The 19,586-nt window shown below is 37.3% G+C and overlaps 1 protein-coding gene across 6 annotated transcripts in view; it reads left to right on the top strand.

Annotated features, from left to right (window-relative positions):
* Positions 1–19,586, top strand: part of GFRA1 (GDNF family receptor alpha 1) — a 260,122-nt gene that overhangs the window by 217,327 nt on the left and 23,209 nt on the right. For all 6 annotated transcript variants that reach the window (XM_068688820.1, XM_068688819.1, XM_068688816.1 and 3 more), the window contains 3 exons: positions 1,427–1,536; positions 6,751–6,885; positions 9,649–9,827. In XM_068688820.1, the coding sequence (XP_068544921.1) occupies positions 1,427–1,536; positions 6,751–6,885; positions 9,649–9,827 (424 nt within the window). The remainder of the gene's footprint in view (positions 1–1,426; positions 1,537–6,750; positions 6,886–9,648; positions 9,828–19,586) is intronic.

The following is a 19,586-nucleotide window of genomic DNA, read 5'->3' as shown; positions in this document are numbered from 1 at the left end:
GAAGTTTGCCCATCACTATTTTCATGCCAATTAATGATGTATATCCATTCCCATTCTGAGATAGGAAAAACAATAAAGCAAACAAAGATAATTAGTCTCTGGAGCATGCCAACAAATAAAATCTGTGCAAATCACTTGTTTCTGCTAACTTTTATGGTTTTGCTGCAAAACTAAAAAAGAACATTTATATTGCAAATCTACATAATGCTGGAGCAGAGATGGAAATACATATATGACAGCATCCTGATTTTGAAAGGGTTTTGCAAAGATTAAACATCTTATTCTGAAAAACTACTCTGAGTTGTTATAAGCAAGAGAACACTTTCATTCCTTTTTCACGGAGTAAAGGGGATGCAGGGAGGTTAAACCATTTTGCTTATGGAGTCAAAGGTCTAAATGACACTTCATAAATAAACAAAAGTCACTGCTCCAAGAGGCTTCCAAGTCCAACTGAAAACAAAATCACAGCTAAGGAGAGAAGGTTAAGATGGGCAGGAGATAGACTGCAGGATGTGGACCTTGACTCAGCTCAGTGATGCCTCTCAAATTTTACAGACCTGAATGGGAGCATTACATGGCTTTTAAAGTGCAAATTGACAGAACAGCTTCTAGCTGCTAGGAACTCTCTTCTTGGTTTCCAAAGTCATAATAAAATGTTAATTGAGATAGGGCTTTAGCCCTAGTATTGAAGCACTTTTCCAGAGGTGAGCCGTGCTCTCCCCCTCTTGGAAATGGGGTAACTGAGGTAAGCAGAGATAAAAATTCAGTAGCAGAACTGGATGCAGAGCACACATTCACTACTTCTGAGCTCAATGCTGTAAACTTTAGATAAATGCACATTTTACAAGAACAGATAGATAGATTCTCAGTACCATTGCTCCAGGGGAGTGTGTAGATCATGCCATCTGGATCTGCCCAGTTCAGCCAGTTGGCTCTGCAGGCAAGTGCAGAGCAGGGGTAAGCCCATTCCCTGGAAATTCAGGGCAGAACTAAAGCAGGTCCTGCCTCAAGTCATGGAGTAAGAGGGCTCAGGGAGCAAAAACATAGTCTTGTATAATGAGTAAACTAGCAGAAACTGTGTTCTGTTCCTATAGAATAACAGATTCCAGAGTTCAGATCCAGGCAAAATGACCACTCATGATAAAATGTCTCTTTGTCTTTTTTTTTTTGGCATGAAAATGCAGAGCATTTCTTTTAGCAAAGGGCGTGCATGACCCTGTCATTTTGTCCCTTTTTGCTGTTTTCTTACACTTTTTTGTTCTGGTTTCAGAAATGGAATCTGGAAAAAGACCCTTATCAATTGAAATGTGTCCAGTATATATCGAAGTTAAAAATACTAAGTGCTGTTGAAAAATAAAAAGACTGTAAAAGGTAAGAATGCCTGCAGGCTTGATTTTTAAAGATATGCCTTTTTTCCATGTTGCAGATCTCGCCTTGCAGATTTTTTCACAAACTGCCAGCCTGAGTCACGGTCTGTTAGTAGCTGTCTGAAGGAGAACTACGCTGACTGCCTCCTCGCTTACTCGGGGCTTATTGGTAAGAATGCAGGGAGGGGTTGGCGCTTGCTTGATCTAAAAAAAAACAACAACACCCAAACAATATTTTGAAGACCCTCATGAAATAAAAACAGTGGAACACTGTACTGTATGATTTTAGCCAAAATTCTCAGCTAAGTGTGTTGGTCTTGTTTAACTTTATGGAGATTCCTGAGGTAAATTTGTACATTGCAAGGAAATTAAGGACAGGATAAAGAGAGAAATGTGTTTGAATTTGAAATAAACATATATAATTAAGCTTACAAAGTAAAGCTTAATAAGGTGGTTGACTTCTGGACAGGACATGAAATAAGGTAAAAAGAACAAATAAAGCTGCAACTTGGTTGGTTTAGCAGCTGTCATCACAAGGTGGGGTAAAATATTTCTTGGTCTTTAGGGAAAGCTTGGACATTTGAGGAACGAGTTGATAGACCAACCCAGCCTTGTTTCACTTGCAGCTGCTGTAGTTCTTTCCACGATCACCTTCTGTCTGCTCTAAGTTTTCTTAGGTGCCTGTCAATGGATTGGAACTGAGACCAAATTTATCATCTGAACTCCTCTCCCTCCCCAACATAATTCATTTTGCTTGCTGTCACCTTCCTGACTGCCAACAGGCACAAGGGTGACTATATGCAAGTCAGATTCCATACACCCTCCACAGTATTTGATTCCTGAAAGAGAGAGGTTATCTCAGGAAGGTGAATTGTAGAAATACCATGGCTGGGCAATAAACAATAAGTGAATGTCAGAACTCTGAAACAACAGATTTTAAAAGTGCACCAGATTAGATGTTTTTAAGCTTACAGCCTGCACCTGCTGCAGTGCAGTAATAGCCCCTTCTGTTGGGTGTGAAGGTCCCAGCTGAGTCCCTTATCTTTTGAAATAATATCTGAAATAAAATATTTCCAACTTATTATTTTTTTTAATATATGTATATATAAATGACTGAAAGCCACATTTGCTGACTTGTTTCCATTCTTAATACTCTAGCATCTAACAAGTGAGGTAAGTCCATGGAGTACTAATTGCTTAAAAAAGACATGATAATTTTGGAGGACATTGTTCTATGTCTTAAGTGATAACGACAGTATGCAAAGGCTATAATATATGAGCGGTTATGACAGAATGTCATTTGACTCTAAAAGAAAGAATTGAACAGCCCTGAAATCTGATCTAGTCAATGAGATTAAGAAGTCTAGCTGCTGGCAAAGAGTAACTTACTAATAGATACTTGTGGGTGAGAGCTGCCAAGAAGTTCTTGCTGGACCTAGTGAATCTTGCTGACAGTTTTGTTGGATCCATTTTTCAGTTTAAGCTCAAAGATGACGCAGTTCACATAGTAAGTTTTGTGTGTGTGTGTGTTACTGTGGATGACCATGCTGCAAAACACTGTCAGACGTCGGAAATGTGGAATGGGTCCCTAAGGAGCTGAAATCAAAAGGGGATCTGATTTTCAAAGGGAAAAATAAACATCTTTCTTCTTTCCTGTCAGCCTCTAGATACATGCAAAAAGATGGGAACTGATTAGCGTTACAGAAGTTTGTACTTCTTGGAAGTCATTCTGAGAAACCAAAATTACCAAAACAAAGCTTTCATCTGCTGAAGCAGTAAATTCCTGCTTCTGATATCAAGCTGATATAAAACTGGAGTAAATTATATGAAGACCATCACATTTGTAAGAGGCTGAGATCAAAATCAGAAGTACAATGTTTCAACTGTCTACTTAATATATACAAAATGCGGGAAGAATAGATAGCGAGGCCCTGGGTAAGAAGCTGTTACAGATTCATTCATTCATCAGAACTCCAGGATGTCCAGGTGTTTTAATTAAGATAAGATATCATTCATTCATATGTGTGTATATATATATATTTCATTAAATGTAGCAAAAATTGTGCCTCCACATAGTTTGTTCAGGAAAATTAGTATTCTGTGTGGAAGATACAGTGGATGTGATTCTGTTTGCATCAGGGTGTTATGTATGTAATTATAAAGCTACATATATCTTACAGGAATGTGGAAGACCTTAGTGAATCACCTTAGGCTCCTTGTTACGGTGATAAAGATAAATTAATACTTTTAAAGAATTACAGCATGTAAAGAAAAAAGATAAAAATGATCAAATGTAAAATAAGACTAGTGATCGCCATGCTTGAGATTCAGTGCTTTGCTTACAGCCTAGTTTAAGCCATCTGGACCTGTTTGTACTCCCACAGCAGTTTGGTATGGCTGCAACTGCTGACTTCAGGATCTGGTTAAGCATTCATTTTCCGACACATTTTCACCTCTTTTCAGTAAAATCCATCTCATTTCCCCAGAATTCCCTGGAATTCCATGGGAGTTTGTATGAATAAACTGCTTTTTGCAGAACTTGATGCTTGCTTCTGGATCCAGTACCTAGTCTTTAGACTTTGGTAATGCCAAATGGTTTATACTCTAATCCTCATTTGCTAAGATACTTTCCACCTCCAACATGCAAACGGACTTCTTGTTCTTCTAACATTCTTGTTACTTAAATGTTGTTGATTGCTGCATTTGATTGCCTTCACTGGTCTTGGGCAAATTCGTGTTGTTGGCTTTCATTTACTGTGTCACACGTGGGTCAAAACAACTTCAGTCACACACCCTTCTCCTGGACCCACCATAAATCTCCTAATTCTTAACTGACCCTAATTTGAACAGCATTTTGGTTGTGCTCAGGTCAATTCTGCTTTTCCCTAGAATATGGAGACCCGACTGCCTACAACTGAGACCGTCACACAACTATTTGATTCAGAGAACACACAAAACTGAGCATGTCCTATTTTACTGCCAGCCACCGTGGTTTCTCTGATCTGTTAGTGTCCTTGAGCAGAATTTCCAAGATGCAAGCTAGAGGAGGGAGGAGGAGGGGAAGGCACACACGTTGCAGGGAGAAAAAGGAAATACACCCCAGGAAACGAAGCATATAATCCGCTTGGGTTCACATCTGCCCCCAGGTTTAAATGACAGACTGATTTTCTACTAGCTGCTCTTTCAGCCACTCTGCTGTTTTTGCTGGATGTACAGTTTGTGTGCTGCATATACACACTCCATGTCCTGGTGTTCCAGTATTCGTCAACCTTAATCATAGTTTGGTATCTCTTACACTTTTAGCCCCTGCCTTGACCCGTTTTAATTACCTTATTACCTTTTTGTGGCCTTTCCTCAGTGACCTTTTAAACTTCCTCAGTACCGTTCTGTTTTCTCAACCCTTCACGAAGTGTTTGCTACTTACCCTTTTTTTTTTTTAACGCCGACTGTTTTCTTTCCATTTGCAAAGTCTTGCTTTTCGTTTTCTCTCACTTCTTTTCAGATCATATCACAAGGTTGAAATAGAGCACTAAACCATCAAATAACTGGTAGATATTTTCACTTTTTTTAGTTTAATTTAACATCATTCCTGTTCTTATTTATCTACTGTCAAATTTTCATTTTAATGACGCAAATGATATTTGCCTATTTTACTAAATTCTCCACTTCCATTTAATAAGTTTTGAACTGTGCTATTTACTCATGTGCTAATCTCATGTAGAATTTGAGTGATTATTATCACAGCTATCTCTTGGAAGTTGGAAGTAGATGAAGACATAGAATTTCATTCTAATTTAAAACCATCCCCAAACAAGACAACAGATGCTCTTCCTGACTTTGGCAGTTGCACTGCATTCGTTTTCACATACATTACTGCCTTTCTCAGGCCAGCCCTTCATGTCTGTTTTCCTTGGTCTCCCACATCATGTATGAAGTATTTTGCATGTTGATTTGTTTAGTTCCCAGCACTGCCTGGTGACTGGAAGGCTATTTCACATCATTCTGTGATTTATGTTATTTCTAATGTTACTTTTTTTACCCCTATTTATTTGATAGCCCTTTCCTATGTGGTATTACAGACTCTTGGCCCTGGACCTGTGGACCAAATTTCCTCTGCTAATGCACACTTTGGGTCTCTAATATTTTCCTTCATTTAACGTGTCTTTTTAATGACTACTGTGATGTCATTTGAGGAGTTTTAAGGGGCTATGATCACGTATCCTCATGATACAAAGCCTGTCCTAGAGCTGTAGATTGCCAAGTGAGGGACTTGTTTCCTGAAACTGCTGTGCTCGGTAAAAGTATCTAACTGCAGCCCCTTCTAATTAATTTTCTCGTGTTTGGTGAGACATACAATAAAGATTCAGACTTCTCAATCCTTAGGAGAATTTGAGATCTCTGACCTGCTGTGCTGATGGCCTTCAGTGTGACTAGAGGTTTGAATAAATGTTATCTCACAACAGTTACCTCATCCAGATGAGCAGTGAATAGTTCCTGTATAACTTCTAGGACACAGAACACATTCTTTGGTCTCATTCGATTATTGCTGGCCTTCAGCTGACATATAAATGTGAGAATATTTACCTAAGAATTGTAAGAGAGTTGGAATGAGCCTGTAAGATGTTGACAGTGTTCAGGAAACAACCACTGTACTAGAAAAGCAGTGATGCAGCAAGATTAATAATAATTTATTACCTGCTAAGAATCAGTTGTGTCTTTTCCTGCATGCTGGTTGTGTTTTTGCTTTGTCCTTCACCATAACCCACTCTGTTGGCAGGGCCCTTAGGAGCACCGTAGGGATGGATAGCACTCCTCCAGGACATATCAGCACTCTGTGCAGCATGATGACGTTCTCCTTGCTTATGCATTTCAGAACTGTTTTTCCTGGCTGGCTGCAGACTTGGGGAGGAAGCTCCAGTTATTTGCAGAAAATGAAAGAAAGAGCAAGTGAGGAAGAAAATAGGATTTTTAGAGTGCAACTCTGAGGACTCAGCTCCACATGTTTGATTTGGCAGCAGAGGCTTTTTAAGAGGTTTCCCACTTCTCTCACTCCATCCCTCCCTGTGCTATAGTTTTTCACCTCTCAGTTCTACTGAGAGCTCTCTGTGGTCTTGCAGTGTAAACTCTTTTGAAACAAGGGAATGTGTCTTTACTATGTGAGCTGTTTAACCTGCAGTGGTTACACTCAAACAACCAAGGGTGTAAAATGTTGCACAGGACTGGTGGGCAAAGGGAGCTGGGGACTCTAGAAGCTGAAACTCTACCATAGGTTTGCACTTTGAATGTATAACTTAACAAGTGTTGTTTGTCTTCTAATTAGTATGGGAATAATACTTCAGTGTAGAGGTTGCTCACAGTACAGTGCTTTATTTTTTTTTAATAGGCACGGTGATGACACCAAACTACATAGACTCTAGTAGTCTCAGCGTTGCCCCATGGTGTGACTGCAGCAACAGCGGTAATGATAGAGATGAATGCCAGAAATTTCTGAATTTCTTCCAGGACAACACATGCCTTAGTGAGTATGGAATTAGATGTCTAAAAGATTTTTAGCATGTTTCATGAAATTTATTTATTGTTTAAATTTGTTGTGATGCATCAAGCCAATCTCTTTGCACGCTGTAAAAGTGGTTCTGGTATAGATGGAAGAACTAGAATTGAACAAACTCAAACAAATTCCTGATACTGTAGTTTATGGCCAAGGTTGCAAACACAGGATGTTGTTGGAAAAAAAAAAAAATCAAATTACAGAAGTGTATCATACAGAAATACGTTTACATCACAGATCATGTTTGGACCCTAGCACTCAGGGAGCATCTGTACCAAAAAATAGCAACACCTTAGGGCCTTGTGTATAATTTAAGAACTTCATATTAAAAAATACATGTATTTTATGAAGGATTTGCTGTAGGTAAGTATAAATTGGATTGTGTTTGCAGTTTATGGCCAAACGTCAGGTTTCTTAGGCTACTTGATCTCAAATGCCTGGTTTTAACACAAGGCTGGATGGTACCCATTTTCAAGATTTTGTTAAATTATTGATTTCTTTTCAGTTAAGCTTACTCCCAAATTAGGGACTATTATAAATTTCAGAATGGCTCAGTGGAGTCGATTTTGGCAGGTTCTCTTTTCAAATTTCCTGTCTGCCTGCAGCAGCATAATTGGATGATGTGGAGTATGCACCAGAGTTTTAATTTCAGATAAATGAGGAGACCAAAAGAACTTGGCTTCCATAGCCTAGCAGAACAGAAGTTGAAAGCGCACATGATTGTCCTTTGAAATTGCATTAGGGGGGCAAGTACAGGGAGGGAAAAGAATTAGTTAACATAAAGGACTGTGTTGACACAGGATTAAAAAGAGAGGTATTTGCCATACATATTTAGGTTTGGAATTGAAAACTTTTTAACCATCAGGCTTAAGTTAAAAGAACAGCTTTTCAGCAGGAGGGGAAAAAGTTCTTCCTCGTTTTACAAGGCATTTTTCATCAGATTATGAAAAGAAGCATTCATTGTTGCTTTTTGCAAAAAAATAATGAATGAACATGATGATCCAGACTGTTACATCCACTTCTATATTCTTGTATTACTGCTAGTGAGGGTCTGTATTTTAGGATAGGGTCTGAAAATCTCCATTTGTAGCTCCTCAGCTGGCAGCATGTTTGTGAAGACATGGGGAGCTTTGCATACAAAAAAGTGAGTTACTTGAGTTCCTATTTGTTGAACTATTAAGCTTCAGAAGAATTAAAGTTACTCAAAAGCACTTACGAAAAAAAATAATTCTGTCTGTGATTGTGGAAAAGTTAACAATACAGCCCAAGACCACCTTCAAACCTAATGGTGCTGCAATTTATATAGGTATACTGTAAAACATCAGATATTAACAATTTGTGAATATTAATTGCTACAATGTTAGCAGTTCTTTTTAAAATGCATAGGCACAAATATCCTATGTCCCCTTTTTGCTACCGGTACGAAAATGTTAATGAAGACAAATCAAAGACATTAGAGGCCACTGTGAGACAAATTATAGTCATCCCAGCTGTTAGGGAGCTCTTTTTTCATGAAGAAATTAAAGGTGTTTCTGGTTAATAAAATGTTTTTTTCCCTCATAGAGAAGTGGAAAAGTTCAATTAAAAAAAATAAATAATAATGTCTTGATATATAAGTAGCATTTCCGTGCCTGGAGCAATGGCATAGAACGCTGGAATTTCTGTGATCCTTCTTGCAATAATGGAAACAAATTAACAGGAGTTACTGTTAATTTAGGAAACCATTCAGACATCAGGAATACTTTCTATGTGGAAACTATTGCTTTATGTACTGCCTTACTCAGGTAAAGCCAGGAAAAATATCGTTCCACTCTGCCTACTTTGTCTTTATCAAGCTAACTGATTGTGATGCCCACTATAGATTCTTCTCCATGTGTGCTGGAGTTCTGAGAACTAATATTAGAATAAAATGCATCTTTCTCAGATGAGAATTAAATGTAAATTACTTTATAAAGGAAGGAATACCACTGAGAAGAAGTATTAATAGCTTCCACATATTAGTCCCCAGTGAAGTTGTTTGATTTCTTATACAAAGAATTTGAAATAAGAAATCCCTAAATCCATGTTGAATCCCCAAAGACCTGATTAAAAACTGGTTTTTATTTTTATTTGTTTACGAAAAAAAAAACAACCAATTTACTCTTGCCATAAACACACTCTTTAATCCCATGAAACCATGATAAGCTTTTTAACTTTTATATCCTGAAGTTTTAGTTTAAGCATGTTTCCCTCACCTAATTATGCAGATTTTGATTGAAAACTGTAAGGAAAACTGAAAGGAAAAGATTGTTAGTTAAACCATTTTGTCATTATGGGCATATTATTTTTAATACAGCAAGCTGTAGAAATAAATTGGTATTTTGCCCACTCTGATTTTAGTTTGCTACATAACATCACCTGCTTCAGATAGGATGTAACATTGAAACTGATTTTTAAATCTTGAAAGTAAATTTTTGAGGCTTTTGGTTGGTAACAAATATGATTACAGTAAGACCTAGGGCTTCTGTCAAGAATGACTGGGAATGTTATAAAGAATAGGCTGCATCAGATCATTATGCGGCCCCAGCCTCTCGGTTCATGTTTCTGATATGTTCAAAATTAAGACACATTTTTCAAAATAAAAATGGAGCATTTATAAATACACAATTTTGATGGAATAATAACAATAATAATAAAAAATCATTTCTGCCATTTGTTTAGAAGTAGAAAATTGCCTATAATTTCTTTTTACAGAAAATGCAATTCAGGCCTTCGGCAATGGTACTGATGTGAATGTGTGGCAGCCAATCTTACCAGTACAGACCACCACAGCCACAACTACGACAGCTTCCAGACTTAAAAACACAGGTTCAGAGACCACCAACAATGAAATACCGGCTCACAATGATTCACCAGCATGTGCAAACCTGCAGGTAAGAAAGTCTTTGTAATTGTTGCAGTACATAAAAGAAAGGTGTTCATGGATATGTATGCAGAGTAGTTTCATGCTCCATGAATAAATACTGCCTAATTTAGAGTATCTGTTTAGTAGTTACATACCAGATATACTGTAAAATAACGGACACTTTTTAAAGAAGAAGCATGCATATTTCAGAATGGCCTTCTTTGCCTCACTCAGACAAACAAGGCATAGTATTTAATTTATCACAGGTTTGGATATGAACGTGGTACTGTCCAAACCCTGCCAACACATGTCAGATTAAATTAGTCTGCTGAGTAAACCAAATTCAAGGGGAACTTTGAATGTTAGCTAGCATGGGATGCTATTTTTTTTTTTTTTTTTTTTAGTCTGAGTAGGTCTGGGTAGTGGAGAATATCGGGTGCTACAGGGTGAGGGAGCTGGATAAACATGCAAACTATTTTGGATCAGGTGCCTTCCTGAACTGAACTCAAAGCTGTGATATGATTTTGGCCAGTGGCTGCAGCCGTTTCCTTTAGTGCTTCAGTCAGCCTGTTTGTGGTGTGTCATTGATTCTGGATTTTAAAGAGGGTCATTGCTTGCTGAAGGAAGTGTATGCAGCCCTTAGAAAGCATTAAGAATTTGGGCAGGAGAGAGCTGCAAAATCTAGGCAGGAAAGGTCATGAAGTAACAGGCAATGTTGGTTAACATTCTTCCAAGGCATTACTGAGTCGGAAAGTATATGAGGTTAATTGTAGATGGTGTTGAGTTTAGGACCTTCTGTTTTAATTTGATTTTTCATATCTGTACATTCATTATTAGTTAACCTTTATAAGTTACCGATGAGAGAAAGATAGTTGTAGGCACTTTATTTCCATATGCAGTAGTCGTTTGACCAAATGAAATATGCTAAAAAGAAATGTAATCTTTTAAACCTGGAACTTGGAGTATCTTGCGTCTGAAGCAAGAACCTGATGAAATATTATTAATTCACTTCATGTTGTATTAAAAAGTTTTATGGCAGAGATCACATTTTCCTGCAGTGGTTGTACAGTCATACACGTTACACATAGACTAAGGTTTCCAGATGCTTCCAAAGTAGACAACTACTAAACCGAAGAAGTAGCAAGTGATCACAAATCCCATTGGTTTCAGTTTGCTTTACAAATGTTCCTCAAACCTGAATAGATGTTCCATTGTTCTGAAAACAAATGAAGTTCTTCCCTATCCTCCCTACCTTACACCAATTACTCTGGCATTTTGAGGTCATGTCCCACTTGAATTTATCAGCCCTGGTTTGAAGGTGTGCTGTGACTTCAAGTACACCCTAGATATACTTGACACAAGATGTAAAGCTCTCCAGGGAAAACAGCTTCATTTAAATAAATTATCTGCTGTTTTGTAAAAACTACAGATATGCTGGCATTAAAAGGTCACTGAAGTTACATGAATCACACTTTTTTTTTCTTTTTTTTTTTCTTGTGAAATACAACATTCTGGTGCTAGCTATTTTCTTCTGTCAGAATTGAACCATGAAGAACAAAGCTTTTACATTTCAATGCATTTTTCAATAGTAACTTGTGAATAGAGCCAAAACAAGCCCACACTTTTTTAAAGAAACCTATGTTTATTGGACAGTGTGGTGCCACTTTGCATGTGAGACTTAAACCTCAGTTCAAATTTTACAAAAGAACTGGAGGCATTCATATCACACTTGGAGAAGTGTATTCATTCCAAGGCTCTCCTCCCATGAAAAATATGCCTTTATAGTATTTTCAAAACATGAACTAGTGCTACCAAAAGCAATCTGAAAGGCTTTGTTACACACTTAGCATTTGAGCTGAAAATTTCAAAAAGGCAATCTAGCCTAAATATTGTGAAAAGTAGACTTAAAAAATGTTAGTCTTAGTTCAAAAAGACAGTGACAGAGAGGGGATGTGGAGGTGATCATTGAGATGCTACAAGGATGCATATCCTAGCTAGTGGATTTAGAAATGCAGTAAAGGAAGAAAGAGCAGGAAGTGATTGATTAATACAAATTGCTATAGAAATAAATACAGTAAGGGAGGAAAGAGCAGGAAGTGATTGATTAGTATAAATTGCCATAGAAATGAACAAATACTAACCTCCTGAGGTTGTAAAATACAGAACATTAACCCAATCTGCCAAGAGTGTCACCAGCGGAGCAATTTTTGTTACATTTTTTTCTGACTTGTTCACAATGGTTGCATGAAAAGAAAGAATACAGTAATGGTTTTGTCATTCTGCCATGTACTCCAGCACAGTACTTGGGAATCTGGAGTTGTGAGTGCCTGAAGAAAATATGCAGTACTCTTTGTTTATCTGAAGTCAGTATTTATTTTGAATGCCTGTTGAAGGTTTGGACGTCAAATAATTTTTGCTTTAGTGATGCTATTTAGAAATAGTTCTTCATTTCACATTAGCATTGCTACAAGAATTTTCAGTTTAAGTGTCAGTGTGATATTCTCTTATTTCTAATTGATGCAGAGAAACATTGATTTTTTTTGTATGCTTATTTAATGTTTAAACATGAATGGATTTGTGTACTACACTATTTTTTCTGTCCCTAAATTAAATTGGCACTCCATCTGTGCCAAGAAGATGCTTACCTTCATCAGGAGTGCTATAAACTCTCCTATAAACCTGGCTTCTAACTAAGTTTGCTAAACACAAAGAATAAATAGTGGTTAGTTTTATATAGATGTGAATTCAAATATTTTTGAGGTGCTTGATGTCTAGCAAAGATTCCTCAGCACCATGTTATAAAATAGTGTGAACAAAAGGGAAAAGACAAATGCCAACAGTATGGTGCTTATACATCCACATTTTATTAAGCAATTGTCATCCCTATCTTTTTTTCTGATAGCTGCACTCCAACTTTTTATACTTAACTGTCATATTTGTTTGTCTTTCATTCTCGGTTGTAACTGGTGTTTAGTATATCAGTCAAAAAATGGTTATGGCTTTCAGTCTCACACTCTACCATCACTGCTTGAACCATCATGTTGGATTATGTGAAAAGGACAAAAGAATGAGTTTGGAAGTGTACTCACTCCATGTATTCTTCAAGAGAAATGCTGCTTCTGCATTTAGGAAAGATGCATGGAAATGAAAAATGATAAAATAAACTTCAAATGATAGATTAGATTAGATTAGCATCATCAGAGATAAATAAAAAATTAAGACTTTCATACTGGATTTGCAATGATATTTTAGAAGACATTTTGCATGTGACTAAAAAAGAAAGGAATCAAAGTAGTTAAGGACATTTCATTCTATTTTTGTGCATTGAAATTTATCAACTCCTTAGCCAAAGCTATATACTTTGTTTCCTCATGTTTATTATAAATGTCTTGATCTAGGTAACCTTAGCTCGGTATTCAGAGGGAATGTAAGGTTTTCGTGCTTTTGATGACGTGTGAGTAGTACACACATATAACTGAGATATGTGGCCCTTCAGACTGAAGGCAAATATTTTTCTGTTGAGTCCAGTATGTGAATGTCTTTGTACTCTCAGCAGCAGAATTCGGATTTCAAATTTATGAGATAGTATTTAAAAGCTCAAATACTCTGTGGGGGGAAAAAAAAGGAAAAGAGAAATGCAGATACTTAAATATGTAGATTCTTTGTATTTGCTGTATGATTTGGGAGTATTTAGAGCAGTGTGGATTGTATTGCACGCTGTTCTTCCACAATTTCTGTAATTCCACATAAAGCTGTTACTTGAAGAAGAATGTATTATGTCAAGTCTTGGGACAAAAACAGGAGACAGAGCTCATAGTTCTCTGAGACTAGAACTTTAGCATGACTGAGACTGGAAATTTTGCTTTTAGCTTGTAGGTCTAAGCATTGCAGATCTTCACCCCTCTGTCTGCTAATCCAGTGTTTGAAATGCTGTCTGTAATTATGTAATGTAGCTTCCTGTGCGTCAAATATAATTATTATTATAAAGCATTGTGTAGGTGTTAAGAGAGGGTTAAAAGCTTTGTTGTAGTGCTCTGAGGATCAAGACACAGCAGGTGTGGAGCTTCGTGGACTGGTAATTGGGTGGTGGGTGAGCATAAACAGGGCACACAGGCAGCATGTAGGTGTTTTGTTGATGAGGGAATAGTCCACTGCTGAGACTGTACTGTGGAATAAAGACAAAGTGAACTTTATTTATCCCCTGTGCACTACTATCATCTAGTCCATATGGCTGGTATCCTCTTTACCCCAGTCCCACCATACAATCTGTGATCTTTCTGTTCCTTTTTCGTTTTGTGAAAAACAAGCAATGTCCTTTCAAATGCCCTGCCTACCTTTCCCTTGGGAGATGTTGTACTTGGACCTCTTCCTCCAGACATCACAATTACACAGAAAGTTCCAGTCTGGAGCAAAAGATGGACAAGAATATAAAACTCTTATGGCTGTGCCAGAACAAATTGGAAAAAAAAATAGAATATTGACTAAATGTTTCATATGAAAAGATTTAAATTTGCCTCCCGTATTTCCAGGATTAGCTGACATAATGGGGTCAGCCTGCTTGTATGAGTGATTTACAGAACACCTATTGGCAGGTTTTCCTCTGAAAAAGCAACAACTTTAATTTGCTTTCGCCTTAATTCTGTTTTACCTAAAGGAGTCTTGTGTGCTTTACCTGTTCAGGTTAAAATCTAGCAGCTAGGGATAATTCAAAGTTTTATCTTTAATTGTATCCTTCTAATTTGGATATCACTAAACAAAATCCTGTTTTACCAAAACAGATACTGTTTCATCCATTGATACTGATTTCAGCAAAATTAATCCTGATTTGTTTCAGCAGCATGGTAGACAGGGGTCCTCAGAAATGTACTCTGAGACTACAGTTCCCTGAGACTGTTTTCATTTACTGCATGGTTGTTTCACCTTTTGGACAGGGCTGCAAAGGTCAGGTCACTGCAGGAGAGGGTCAGGTCTCATTTTTCAGGCGTGTGGCAGTCTGGGTGTTCATTGGTGTGGAAGCAGTTGGCAGTCCTCCTGCATTGCTGTACAAACAGCGTACCTCAATGGCAGAAGGCTGCTTTGCAATTAGCATGTACATACGTACGTGCTAGTGGTCTGATCGTGTAGACTGCTCCCACTTGGAGCAAGGCTGCACTTAACGTTCTTCAATGTCTTTGCCAAATAATTTCAGGACCACACAAGATGTATCATTTTCTGGCGTGTTGAAATCCTGCTGAAGTTCAAGATCTGATTAATATAGCAGATTAATTTCTAAGTGCAGAGAATCTTTTGCTTCTCCTTTGAACATCAGAGGAGCAGTTTGAGGATGTAGCCAAGTATCATACCCTATAGGCTCAGATGTATCCTATTAGTGTCAGTGTTGCTCTCAGGCATCAGCCATCAGTCGTCAGTAGAAAATTGTTCTCATTTACCAGCCTCAGTTGAGCTTCGTAGTTGAACATAGGTCCCCCTTGCAGGATCTGTCACAATTTTTGGAGTAAAGTGTAGACTAAAACTCTCCAATGGTAGAGAGTAATCGGCACAGCTCTGTTGCCATCATGAGCGCTACTCAGACGTACATCATCTGAAGCTAATGTTCGTTCTCTTTGGCATATAGAGCTCTTTTTAAGACTGGGCCTTATATTTAGTCATTAGTCCTCAATGAAACATTTGTAATGTTGGTAGTTGGGTGTAATAAATTTATGTTACTGAAGGATAGCAATAGCAAAATGATTTCTTTTATATATTAGAATTACAGTTTAAATTATTTTTGATTAGTATGCTTTTCATTATACTGAAATATCAGGCATGTATACTGCTGGAGAGCATAGTACTTTAGAATTATTTCATCAATGCTAAAATATTTTATGGTTCATTTTAAAAAAGTTTTAATAGTCTGAGCATCTTTAGTGTATTATAATAATACAGCTCTTTACAGCAGACTGTAAAACTCCAGACTACAGTTTTAGGAGTCGTGCAATTTTGTTTTATAGTTTAATAATTGTTCAATTGAAAATGAATATGAGGTTACTAAAAAACAATTTAATGACTTGCAAAAATACAATTTTATCAAAATGTACTCCACACCTTTACAGAAATTGAAATTTCTATGGACAGATTATAGTTTTTATCCTCAGAAAGAATTTTGCAAATTGTTGCTACTAAAAGCAGATGTAGCATATGCAATGTTCCCCTAAGCCACAGTTGTTCCTACATTTCACCTCAGTATCTTCTTATAGGAATACCCACAAAAATACAAAGTGCTAGAATAAACCAGAATCAGAATATTGGTTCGCGTCAGATAAGCCAAATCAAGTTATTCATAGCCCATGTTATTACTTTATATGGTTATTCATCATATTAAAGGTATTCCTAATGTCAGCCAGCTTTAGTTCTCAATCAAATATCTAGTCCATCATACATTTCCCTTCTATAACAGATAGCTCACTATAGGCTGCTAAAAAACAGCCATAAAATAGAGCACAGTATTATAATTTAGTTTTAAAGCATAACTACTACTAATAAAAATTCTAGGGCATTGCATTGTGATGGTAGATGTTTAATCATATTGTCTTTGGAAGTATGGTTCATAATATATTGTGCATTTATGGAACTTGACAAAGTGTTTTGTTTAAGACATATTGTTTGCAGTTAGCAAATATTAGGTTTCGTCCATGACTCTGCTTCCATTTGTACATGTGCAAGTGAAAGTAACTCTGCATATGCCAGAGGGCTAATCATGTTGCAAAGCAATTGCAGGCAAAAACGATCATGCCACCATGTTTTTAATGGAATGAAGAACAAGAAAGGAATCCTCGAAGTCTTTAGAACCTTATTTTTACAGCAGTAGTTTGTGGAAGTCCTGCTGACAGACCAGAATCCCATCAAATTATAGATATTCTGCAGGCTTGTAATGAAAAAATACTCTCGACCTTGAAACCCTAATTGCAGCTGACTTCAGTTAAGCAAAGCTATCACCTCATAGACTTCATTTATTCTGAAAACCACGCGGTGTATTTGAGTGCTGTAGAAACAATAAATATTTTACTGCTATAAACTGTGTTAATGCACTATGTTATCCTCAGAAAGTATATACACAGAGATAATGAGAAAAACCAAAGTAGAAGACTGGTTCTATCTCAGATAATCAATACAGTTGTGGATATAGAGATGTTTCTTTCTAAAGTATTCACACAGTTTGATAGTTGCCAGAATGAATCAAGTTTTAACAAGTAAAATCTTAATCAATTCTGCTATTTTTGAAAAAAAAAAAAAAAATGTTACTTGCTAGGCAAGCAGAGGGATTTGCTCAAGATGCTGCCAATTTCATGAGTCTTCTATAATTGAAATGTGTTTTTTAAACTCCTTATTGAAGGAGGTATTGATGTTTTTGACTCATAGTGTGGTGGTTTAAAACTAGATGACAGCATGGAGGCTAAATAATTTTGGATGCCAAAGCACTTTAACCACAGATGCATACAATATTATGAATCATATGCCTCCCCCATCTTGTGGGGGATATGGTGCAGTGGTGATGAGAAATCAGGGCAGAGGTCAGCATAGCAATTTTATGCACAACCTCTTCCTCCCATGAGGGAGAAGGCTTATGCCTGGAGAAGGACCAGGACATGTTATATTCAATCCTGGTGCAGGGCTGTGAGGTTTTCCTCTGCTCTTTCGCTGCTGCCTGAGATCCCCAGAGGTTGGAGAGATGGTTCTAGATCCTGGAGCAGGTTGTGGGTCTGTCCTCCATGGAATCTTGTCCCAAAATCTTTGTTCTCTGATATTTTTGAGTATCCTTGTGTATGTGATTGGGTAGAGAATACCTTATGGATAACCACTCCATTCACATTGGACTATTGTTCTTTGATTTGCTGTCGCCAGCATTGGCTTCTTGAAATCTGCTTGTTGTGGACACTTCTGGACACTTTTTTACTTCTTAATGATCCACAGGCTGTTTGAATAGCTTAGCTATCTACCTCCTAATGTACACAACAACTATTCTGTTGTTTGGGGTGAGTGGTCAATCATATTTCATCTACCGCTACAGCAAAGTGCTGAGTAAATGTTTACAGGCTTATGCGCATAGCTCTGCCTGTTTTATTTTCAGTCCAAAATAATTTAAAGTACATAAGAATGAAGTAGTATGATGAAGGCCCTGACCTGTTGTGGTGGGTCCTGAACAGTTACCAGGAAAACGGATTTCTCCACAGGACAACACAGACCTCAAGAGCCTTATGCATGTGTTTAGTTGTCTATTACTTGGTAATTTGAGGTGTTCAGATTGACTTGTTGCTGGTTTTAGCTGTGTCATTATTAAGAATATCATAGAGTTAAAACATTCTAGGAAGATGTATGAATTTGAGTATAGAAAAAATGACCTGATGTTACCCAGTGGATGAAAGTGGGTTTGAAGACATTTAATGTAATCTCTCCTTTTATGCCAGAATTAAATCATATAGTGTTTCTTTATGCCTAAATGTTGCTTTAAGCATACTTCCAGCATCTTGCAGACCATGCCATTTGTAAAAGTGGATGTGGCAGCTTTCTTCATCCGCTTAGTCTCATGGCAACGTTACTTTCCCTGGCACAGACCTGTAACCTTTCTTCTAGAGCTCTAAATATCCTTGTAGTAGCATCAAAGAAAATCACACTGCTTTTAGAGAGAGAGATTCCCTTAAACTCATATAAGGAAAACAGCTCTAAACATGAAGATCCTTTTTAAACACCTTCCTGTGTTATTGGAAACCCTGCTTATTTCAGAAAATAGCAAGTTCCCTCTCAAGAAACAATAATCAAGACCAATCCTGCCTATTTATGTGATGTTAGTTGCCAGCCCATTAGTCTCAATTTACAGGCATACCTATTCCATCTCAGAAACCTCACTTCTAGTTAACCGTTAGTCTTTGTTAGTCTTTATACAATCCTGTTCCTATCTGTCCTTTCCTCCTCTGTTTTTTTTTTGTTTTTTTTTTTGTCCTTTTTTCTTGCAGACCCACCCTGAATCTTTGGGTACACAGCTGACTCATAGACTCATTCTGGTATGAAATTTATCACTATAAATTTTTCTTTATTCCCTGCATCTGAATAATAACTAAAAACATAATAACTAAATACAAATTCGGGGAAAAACAAGAAAGGCTGCAGGAGACCAAGCAGAAGGGATGTTGAGGCCATACAGCGTAGGGAGGGTGCTATTGCTGGCTTGGCTGCCTTGGAAGGTACTGTGGGGAAAGAGGAAGGGGCAAGTGGCAGAGGCCATGTGGGGATGCAAGAAGAGGTTGGAGGGGGTCTGTGTTTTGGTTTAGGAAAAAGTCTGAAGCAATCCTGGTTCCTTATCTGTGATCAAAGACAGTACTTTGCCTCCCTCTACCAGTAGCAAACCCAAGTATATGAAGAATGTTTATGCATATAAAGTTTTTAGTTTGAGTCTATAGAGGCAATCACATAACCTAATAGAATTCTGGTTTTGTTTACACACATAAAAGTGGAACAACTCCACAGTTGTGTACAATGCAATTATCATTAAGGTTACGTTGTAATTATTAGTTACTTGTAGGTACATATGTCAATCTCTGATCTTTATATGTAAACCATAAACTCCTGTTCTTAAAAAAAAAAAAAACACCACACACACACACACAAATATACCAAGGCTCATAGTTATCATGCAGCAGATCTGAACAAAAACATATCAGCAATAATAAAGATCATTTTTTAGGAATAGTATCATCCTCGTAACCAACAACAAATGAAATATAGAACAGCCAAACTGAAACTAGAATGTAAG

This window comes from Anas acuta, chromosome 7, assembly GCF_963932015.1.
Source record: "Anas acuta chromosome 7, bAnaAcu1.1, whole genome shotgun sequence".
NCBI classification, from domain to species: domain Eukaryota; kingdom Metazoa; phylum Chordata; class Aves; order Anseriformes; family Anatidae; genus Anas; species Anas acuta.
This window is presented reverse-complemented; position numbering and strand designations above follow the sequence as displayed.